The sequence below is a fragment of the Lissotriton helveticus genome, chromosome 3_1 (genome assembly GCF_964261635.1).
Source record: "Lissotriton helveticus chromosome 3_1, aLisHel1.1, whole genome shotgun sequence".
Lineage (NCBI taxonomy): Eukaryota > Metazoa > Chordata > Amphibia > Caudata > Salamandridae > Lissotriton > Lissotriton helveticus.
Window position 1 is genome coordinate 1,564,982,891 of NC_136061.1, and position 9,637 is coordinate 1,564,992,527.

Below are 9,637 nucleotides of genomic sequence, written 5' to 3' on the forward strand. Positions count from 1 at the left end.
TGCCAGTTGGCACAGTGCATATTGTGTGATTATGATTCTAATGTGATTTGGATAATACAAAGGCTATTTTTTATATAACCTTGTGTGGAGTTTCTTTTGCGGTGTGCCTAGTGTGTTCCTCCTGTGTGTGTGTGTTGCGCAAACGCTTTACACATTGCCTCTGGGATAAGCTGACTGCTCGTGCCAAGCTACCAAGGAGGTGAGCAGGGGTTATCTTCAGCGTATAACTCCTTGCCCTGACTAGAGTGGTGGTTTCTGCCTGACTAAGGTGCAAGCCCTAGCCAACCAGAAATCCCATTTCTAACATAAAGCCTCCTTACAAGATCCTTCCTTACCTTCACTCATCAACTTAACCAACAAATCTGGCCACAAGGTTTTAAAATTTTACAGACTCTTACAATTTATCTTCACACTTTAAAACCTTGCCACACAGTGTAAATGCGACAAATATATATCCATTTCCTAAGAAGAAGGGTCTCTGATTTGGAAATCGGTTGTCTCCTACAAAAATCATCCCTGTCTTACCCCAAACCATATACTAGCTTCTACCAGGTCATACTGGACTCCACAAACTATCCCTAAAGGACAATCGAATCTGTTGGACTGCAAAGAGGAAGTCCGTGACTTACCACACCTTCCTTTCCACTGCCGTTCAGTTACTGTATTTTGACACAGGAGCTTTGATTTTCTATTGACACTATTCTACTTTCAGCTTAACCGGGGTTTTAGTTCTCTCATCAAGGACTTTCTGGACCCCCAGGTGGGCTCATCCAATGATGCTCTATTATTGGACATCCTATTAACCGCTGCATGCAGGTCTATAGTAACTACCTGGCAGGACACTGCTACCACCCCTTTCAAATCTTGGTTGAAATGGATTGCACACATACGAGGGGCAGACAATATCGCACTTCACGATGGAAATCCCAACATAGACCCTTGTGGGATACGCTTGATGCCTACTTTGCTACCACTAAACCCCCTTGAGGTTCCCCACTTGTTCTTCACCCTACCCTTCCTCATGGTTGTTAGTCAAGTGTTTGGGTTGTTTAGGTTCAAATACCCCTGCATATCATTATTCCATTCCGGAATAGATCATTTACAGTGCTGTAAGCAACTGTCTTTCAAGCATTTTCTACAGCTTGTATTATTTTTCTTGTAAATCATGCAAATAGGATGAATATTCTGTTCTACGTAATTTGCTGTTTTGTCGTGTTAGTGATGTGTCATCCTAACAGTGCTCAATGCTTCCTACAGTGCTATTTTATTGTTTATTGAATGGTAACAACCTTACAGACCAGAGGTACATTTCACAAATTGAGAAAGCCCCTAGATACTATTTTAGTGAAAATTGATAGAGCATTGCTAACTTTGAAACTCTCTGTGAGACAATGCATGTGAGCATATATGGCAGTTTAATAAAAATGTCTGCCCATTTAAACAACAGCATATTCAGAACAAGACTATCTCTTTGCAAAACGTGCAAAATATGAGAAAAGGGTCACGTTAATACCAATTGCCAAAAGTCCTACATGAGGCCAAAATCCAGAAATATGACTAGAATTGCCTTCCAATATTGCTGGGTAGCTGGTACTGTTGGAGATGGGTAAAATTCTGTGTGGGTCCAGAACACATGCAGTTCCCTGCCGTGCACACATTTGCCTCCTGCATTCAACTGGAGAAAAAACGTGCGCTGAAACACTTTTGGGTTTACTGGTTGCCTTCCCCCTACCAAGTAAAACTCTAATTTGACCGGGGTAGCATTCACAATGAAACAGCTCCTCCCGGCACAGAATAAGGGCCTAAGAGTTGAGACACTCCCACCAATGAAGCAAACCTAATAGATTTTAAAAAAAAAAGATTTGTACATTGATCTTTATTCCCAGGAGAAAACCATTATATAATCAGCATTTGGAATGTCGCCCCCTCCCAGGCCTCTCTTCCACAGAGAGAGGAATGCTTGAGGAGAGCTTGTTTGTGTCCTTGAAAATACTGAAAGAAACTGATGAATTACAGACACCAGCTGTTTACTCCAAAATATTAAATCGACATACATATGATAATTGGCTCCGCATTTCTTGCCAAAATAGTTCCGGCTAGAGGCCTATTTCACTTCTGAATGCATTTTTTAGGAATTTTCAACCTGTTGGTCATTGCCAGCAGGTTGAGAAAACATTTATGGCTACTAATACATCCTTGCCAAACAAATATCTTAAAATAATTTTTCTAGTTACAATACAAGATTTCTAGTTCCTTTCATAAACCAGTCAGCAGTCCCAAATTCACCATTGGTCTCATGGGTCTTCCTGCAGATGCCGATGGTGAAAGGGAACCTAGGTAATGATTTTGTTGCTAAAGTAATGCCACCATACCAAAAAGCGGATGGATTACTTTCAGAATCTTTTTATCTAAAAACAAATAGGACAATTCAAGAGTGCCTAATTTCTCTTCTATTTATTCCAAATATGGAGACCTTGCCCTGTGCCTGTAGGGGCAAGATAAAGTATATACCTATGAACAAGTGCCTTGAAAGTTACAGCACCCTTAAATTATATTATATTATTTTTCCCTGACATCAGGAATTCTATCCCAGCTGTACAAAAAGTTAATAATGTTTGCTATTCTGCTCCCGATTAAGCAGTATGATTTAAGATAATCAGTAATGGGCTGAAATGTCAATGTGGTGTTCTTAAGGTCCGAGCCCCCCATTTAAGAATATTATGGACAACAAAGTCAAATTTCAGGCACAAACCCACCACATGAACAGAGCTAGGGGCCCATCTTGGGCCACAGAGTTGATGGTGAGGCATCAGTAGATATATTCAGTGGGGGACGTCTCCCTGCCTGGCACAGCACTGCCATCAGCATTCAGGCTCATCAGTTGAGAACCCTGGAGTGCAGTTGAAATGCTCTTAGTGCCCCTCACTTCTTGTTGCTCTAGTTCTTTAGCAGGAAAAACCACCAAGCACAAGGTTCATTCTCTCGAGCGATCTAAGTGACCGGCACTCCAGTTTCACTCACTGCGAGCATGCCCAGATCTTCTAGACCTCACCACTAGCTGGAATTTTATGTCCCATCTATATACTAAGAATGCAAGCATTTGTGTAGCCAAAAAGTCCAGTCATGGAACTGGTGTTGGACAATTCCTGTCTGCTGCGTATTCTTCCCAGACTGATCCATCCTCACTTTTTGTCTTTGTGGTGTAGCATGAAGGTGGAGTGAGGTACAGAGTCTCCTGTCAGGGAAGAAATCAAAAGAAGGGCACTAAAGAAGAAGAAGAAGCTGCCACACTTAACTACTTGTTAACCTGTGATGGTAGCCCTTCGAGGAAAGAATGGATCAAGAATAGTGGAAGAGTTTCCCTAAACTTCTGAAGGACCCTCTGCCTCTTTTCCTCCACACCCCAGTGCCTAGTCCCATACAAAATATATTGGGAATCTCCTGGATGAGCCCTACAATTCCCATTGCTGTTTGATGTTCTCTCCAACTTCCGACTTAGTCACCACTTGGGTTTCAGGAAATTAAACTAAATTTCTGTGTAGCCACAGCCACATGTAGGAGATATACTCAATCTACAGCCTCTACACACCTAGATAACACATACACCAGAGGCTTCCATGTCCCATGTGGAAAGAGCAAAGGGTTAGATTGCCAGAGACTGGCAGACTAATTGTAAAATACAGGCAAGGACAGTAGGTAGCTTTACCTCTCAGGTGTCAAGTAAAAAGATTTGCTGCTATATCTTGTCGCTGCTACCAGATTCCATCCTCAGCAGTCCAGTTAGATGATGGTAGTCACACTCGTCAAAAGGAGGATGCAGAGTAACTAGTCATGAGTTGCATGTGTTCTGGTTCAGGGAGGACCTGGCCTGACAGTTTGGGCTCGAATGTTCCCATGAGGATCAGAGTCAAGACTGATATGTATATGGATGGGTCCAATTTGAGGTGGCATAGTGAGCAAAAGAAACATGGATTTAACTCAAATCTCTTGACTGGGGGTGAGTGTTTGAAAAGTTTCAGCACTCTGTCCATCATCTAGTTTTGTTTGCTATGTTCGCCCTAAGTGGCCAAGGGTGTGCCCAGACATGGGTCCCTTGTGTGCTGTGCCACTGGATTCAAGCAAGCTTTCTGATACCCCGAACCTGGTACCAGGATGCTTGTTTCCGGTCCAGGGAGGACTTGGCAGTTCGATTGTGAACCTAACAGTTTTTGGCACCCTTGTGATTTCCTAACAGAAATACAGTTATATTAATTTACTGATTAATGTTCTTTATCCCTGAAAGTTTATTTCTTTTGATGCATCTCTAAATTCTTAGTATTTATATTTTGTAAATCGTAGCCATCTTTATTTTTCTAATTTCTTTTTCCATTTGACTTTACTTAATGCCCCATTGCTTTTAGGTCCCCATAAGATTACAACATTTTGCATCTATATTTCATCTAAGAAATCGCGTAGCTAGCAAAATAATTTATTCATCTGTACATTAAAGTTGGTTTCTCGGAATTCATTTATCCAAAACAGATTGCCTAAAAGCAAATATATATATATATATATATATATATATATATATATATGTATCCCACATAAAATCATGTATGGTTTAATCTTTGAACTCATCTAATCTTCACTATCTGCACTATAGTTAACTCCGATATAGGGCATGTTTTTAAACCAATACTGAAATGCTACTTTCTTGCTGATTCTGTCCTTTTTATAATGATATTTTCAATATTTGTATCCTCTTGCAGCGTCTTCACAAGCCCCACCACGTCTGGAAAGTGGCTTCCCCGTTTGCAAGTCATGCGTTCCACCCAATTGATGGCTTCCTCCAAAGTATACCCTATCACATATACCCATTCATCTTCCCTTTGCACAAGGTTGTGTACTTGGGTCTGTACATATTTGTCAATATCTGGACAGTGTCAATTCATGATGGTGATTATCGTGTCCCAAAATTCCTAAAGGAGGTCATAAATGGCTCTGCTCACCATACAGATCATCACTTGTATTTTGATTACAACTACGGTCAGTACTTCACACTGTGGGATAAGATTGGCGGCTCATACAAAAACCCATCATCCTTCGAAGGGAAAGGACCACACGATCTTTTGAGGAAGTTGAGAGAAGAAAGCGAGTCGAACAAAAATTCCAATTGTCATGAAAATGGGAAAAATAAATAATTTTCTTTACTACTACTGGATAATGCCTTTTGATAAACTATTCCAGCACTCATCTACACCTAAAGGCTTAATTCATCCACAAATATTATGCATTTGGTTTTGAAGTGACTGTGCTGCCTTTGTACCCTGGCCAACACCGCATTACAGAGGGTTAGAACAATTACTTGGGAAAGCTGAGCCTGCCATCCATCAGCATTAAAGTTCTTCTGTCTTCGAAGATTTTAAAATGGTGTACATTTTGATCCGTCTATCCCTTTTTGAATACTTTTTCATGCAGGTGGTTGAAACAAAAATACTGGAATAGTAGGAAGTATATTTTTTCTAATAAAATTATCCCTTGATTTCCTATTGTTGTTTTTGTGACAATTATACAATTGACCTATTTAAAATTGTGTGGGCTAGGCACTTGAGTCAACATGCAATGTGAAGTCTTTAGTTTTTTCAGTGCTGGCAAAACCAGTCTAGTGCCGTGGATGCTAACTTAATTTGAGGAGGTATATTACTGTACAGATTCCCAAAGAAAACAAAATGATACACATTCATTGCCAGTAAATTCCACTTTTCCCTTAAAGAACATAATAAAGGTACTAACATGCTTTGCCCTATTTGGAAATTTGAACTACGATTTCTTAAACGTACAGTTACCTGAAAAATATTTTTTTCACTTGCATATTGCAACTTAATACAAGTTGTGCTGGTAATTTAACAGTGCAATGTAAGGCAAAGTGTTATTTGTGCATATTGCACTTGTTCATTTAATGGTTCTGTAACTAAGTCTTACACTACGTGGAAAACAGTGTCCGAACTGAATGACTATGGAAAGCCGAATTTTTTATTATGCGGTGCTGATTTATGTGTTATTTTATGTGTTGCATTTTTGTTATAATTGTGCCAATAAACAAGAATAGATAAAAGTAGTGAATTTGATCACTTGAAACTAGTGTTGCTTTATTTTCTCAGGAGTGACGGAATCCAATCTAAATTTATGGGCCTTATTCAACACCAGTTTAGGCTAGTATGTTCACCACGTATGAGCTGTTTTCAATTTCTTAATGCTTGACTAAACCTTATTTTGATGAATATGTTGGTTCATCTAATCTCTTATAGAGAAAGCGGTTTGTAAGACAATATGCTGTAACCCTTATACACCATCATCATACTTTCACATCTCAGTGAGTACAATATAGCCATTTAATCTAGAACACGACCAGAACACAGTACCATGGCACTACCATGAGCTCTATTAGAGTCTGGTCAATGGTGTAACCCCAAATCAAGTAGAACGTCTTTAGACTGCTGAAAATGCTATGATTCCACGCAAAAGGCGAATGTGAGCTATACAAGTGCCAACAACATAACATCCATTAGACTCTTAACTAGTTTTGAATAAATACATACTGTATATACAGCAACCCACTTTAGACAATGTTTTTTGCATACCATTCGGATGTATAACATATTTTGTACACTAGTTTTGACTATAAATTACTTTATTGTGTTTGTAAAACACTTGATGCAGCTGGAACCACTTGTGACGGGTTTTGGGTGGGGCATCACAATGATTGCAGTTGCAATAGTATCAAAAGGATAATGGAGGGACAGGAAGCAGCCCTAATTTCATGTTGTTGGAAAAACTATTTGCCACTGTATTTAGGATGCAAAAGCCTTGCGAAAGACTGACGATGATACACTGTCCATGGAATGGATATAGTGTGGGCTTGGTATGAGGCATCTGACCAGGCTGATATATCTTGCGAAACGTCCAGGAGATCGGGAAGCAGTTAATATTTTAGTCCTAGGCCAATCACAGAAGGTTGATATTAAGCCCTATCTAAAAAATCAGGAAATCTTTTTTGAGTCTTAGTAGATGGTTATGGTTATTCCATAGTAGGTGTCCTTGTACATGAAGTGACTTGCCTCTGGGTAGTTTGTGTCTGTAGGGCTGGGATACAGCAGCGTTGAGGTTGGTTAACTTCATGGTCCTAGAGAGCTGGGAAAGCAGGAATCCCTTGGAAAAGTATTCCAGTTTGTGCCACACAATGACAGGTGGACTAGGTATTGTATTTTGACCTTTCTTTAACAGTGGTCAAATAGAGTAGTATTGACAGATGAAAATATTGGCAGCTACTCTTGTTTCCCAGGTTTGTTAGAAATTACTTGACAGAAATTGAATATGGAAATTAGTCCAAAAGGTAGTCAGTTGCAGCCACATTAATTTAAAATGTTAAACAATCTAATAAGACTGACTCACCTCAATTTGAGGATATCTTGTCCCTTAGTAATAACATCTCTGTACATCTCTCTCCTGTCCTACTTTATTTTGAGTTTGCTCTCCTTGGTGCCATAACCCATAACCTCAGATCTTCCAGAAGCGCCAGAGATCTACTGCTGAAGCCACCAATGTTCCGAAAGGAAAAAACACATGACAGAGCATTCTCTGGAGCAGCACTGGGACTCTGAAACTCGTTACCTCCAAGCATCAGAAGATTACCAAACACTGAAAGATTCAAGAAAGAAACCAAGACATTTCTAATGAGCAAATTCCTCCCGTAACCTTTTCCGTTCAATCTTGCAGCCTCTCCTATATACTCCCTCTTAATCCACGCACGAACATCTCAAACCAAGGTCCCATCTGACCCGATATTATTAGGGGTTTACATTCAGTGATTTCAACAAACTAATTCACAATAGGGGATCCGCTAGACTTGCATTCTGTGAATATGCACGAGTCTTTGTTGCTGAATGAAGCTAATGTTACAGTCTCTGAATTGGTAAATGCTTTCATGCGAAATGTACAATAGAAACTAAGTATACATGGTTTTAATGTGAAGCGCTCTGATACCCCACGGGGTCAAGTTCACGCTATATAAAACAATTAAAACATTTTTTAAATCTCAATGATTGCAGAGCCTAACCTCACTGTTGTGTCTTCTCTCCCCTGCCTTCCTGGCTGAAGGGGTCGAGACACTTTCAGCCTTTTTGCCTATGTCTCCTTCAATACAGTGACAACCTTGTTGGGTCTCTCCCCTGTCACAAAGTCTGGAATTTGTGCCCCCTCTGACTCCACACTCACAAGGCAAATTCCTTTTGCATGGGCTCAAATACACATGTCGATAACAGCCCTCCCTGTTCCTCAGCTGGATAGCAGCTGGCCAAATGATTAAGGCACACATATATTCACCACAGGAATCTATTTGACCTCAGTGTTGAAGTTTGAATTCTGGTGGGCCCACTCGGCCTTTCATCCTTCTAAAATGATCATATTAGTACAGTTGATTAACATTAACAGTAAGCACCTTTTTCAGCAGTGAGGTACTCCATAGGGTGAGTGTGCACTTTACAGATATACATTAGCTTCTAACAAAAAGGCAGCTGGCTGGAGTGCGGTGGACCTTTCACATACTTGGGCCCTTGTGCCTCTGCTTAAATATTCCCCTGTACATTCTCCAATGATGAAAGTTGTAGCCTGTGAAAATACAATTCCAATGACAGTATTCCACTCCAAAAATAAACATTTCATAATCATCACACACATGGTGTTGTGGATCATCATAAAGTAAAGGACTTGGTTGTTAGTCACAAAGATGGCTTCCACTGGGGTGCAGAGTCAACAGCAATGGCAAACGGAAGAAGCATTGTCTCCATAAAAACAAGTGGGATACAAGCAGAAAAAGAGTGAAGGACATCATATTATTTAATATACTGTGAAAGACCTCGGACAAAGGTACTTTAGCAGTGTTTTTTTCCCACAGACCTGTTTTGACAAATAATACATATTTTGATATGTTGGTTAACATTTTATAAACTGTTCTTGTAAATATAAAAATAATTTTGTATTTTGAAATATTATCAGTAATGTCATCAATAATGTAATTTAACTGATGTTATAAGCTGCGCAAGATGTGAACGTAAGGTATGATTAGTTTATCTGTGGATGAGTCCAAACTGGGCTGGCATGCTGAGCAAAAGAACAATGGATTTAACGTAGATCTCTTCACTGGGGGTGTTTGAAAATTTTCATCACTCCGTCCATCATCTTGAAGTGTTTGCTAGTTTATCTAACCATAACTGTCAAATGTCCGTGGCATTAGGTTTTGTTTTGTAACCCTAACGTCTCTTTAACTGTGTTTTTGGTGGATTTTTGAGTTTTTTTTCTAACACATAAGTTGTAATGTTTTATAGGTATTTCATCCATAGCTTCACTTAACAGTTCATTTTTTACGTTTTTTATAAAATGTCAGTTATAATATTTTCTGCATGTTCTAGCCATAACTTCTCGGTAAACGGGGGGTTTCAGAGTCGTTTCAAAATGTAATTTACAATTACTTTGTGATGTAATCATACTTTTATTTTTTCTAGTGAATGTACTGGGGTTTTGACATACATTCTACTATTTTATATGAATTGTAACCATAAATGCACTTTAAATGTGATTTTAGAGAATTCCCATAGCTTTT

At 39.4% G+C, this 9,637-nt stretch overlaps 1 protein-coding gene across 2 annotated transcripts in view; it reads left to right on the forward strand.

Moving 5' to 3' along the window:
• Positions 1–6,107, forward strand: part of SC5D (sterol-C5-desaturase) — a 66,899-nt gene extending 60,792 nt beyond the window's left edge. For both annotated transcript variants that reach the window (XM_078682318.1, XM_078682319.1), the window contains exon 5: positions 4,749–6,107. In XM_078682318.1, coding sequence (XP_078538444.1) covers positions 4,749–5,180 — 432 coding nt within the window. In that variant the 3' untranslated portion in view covers positions 5,181–6,107. The remainder of the gene's footprint in view (positions 1–4,748) is intronic.
• The last annotated feature ends 3,530 nt before the right edge of the window (positions 6,108–9,637 follow it).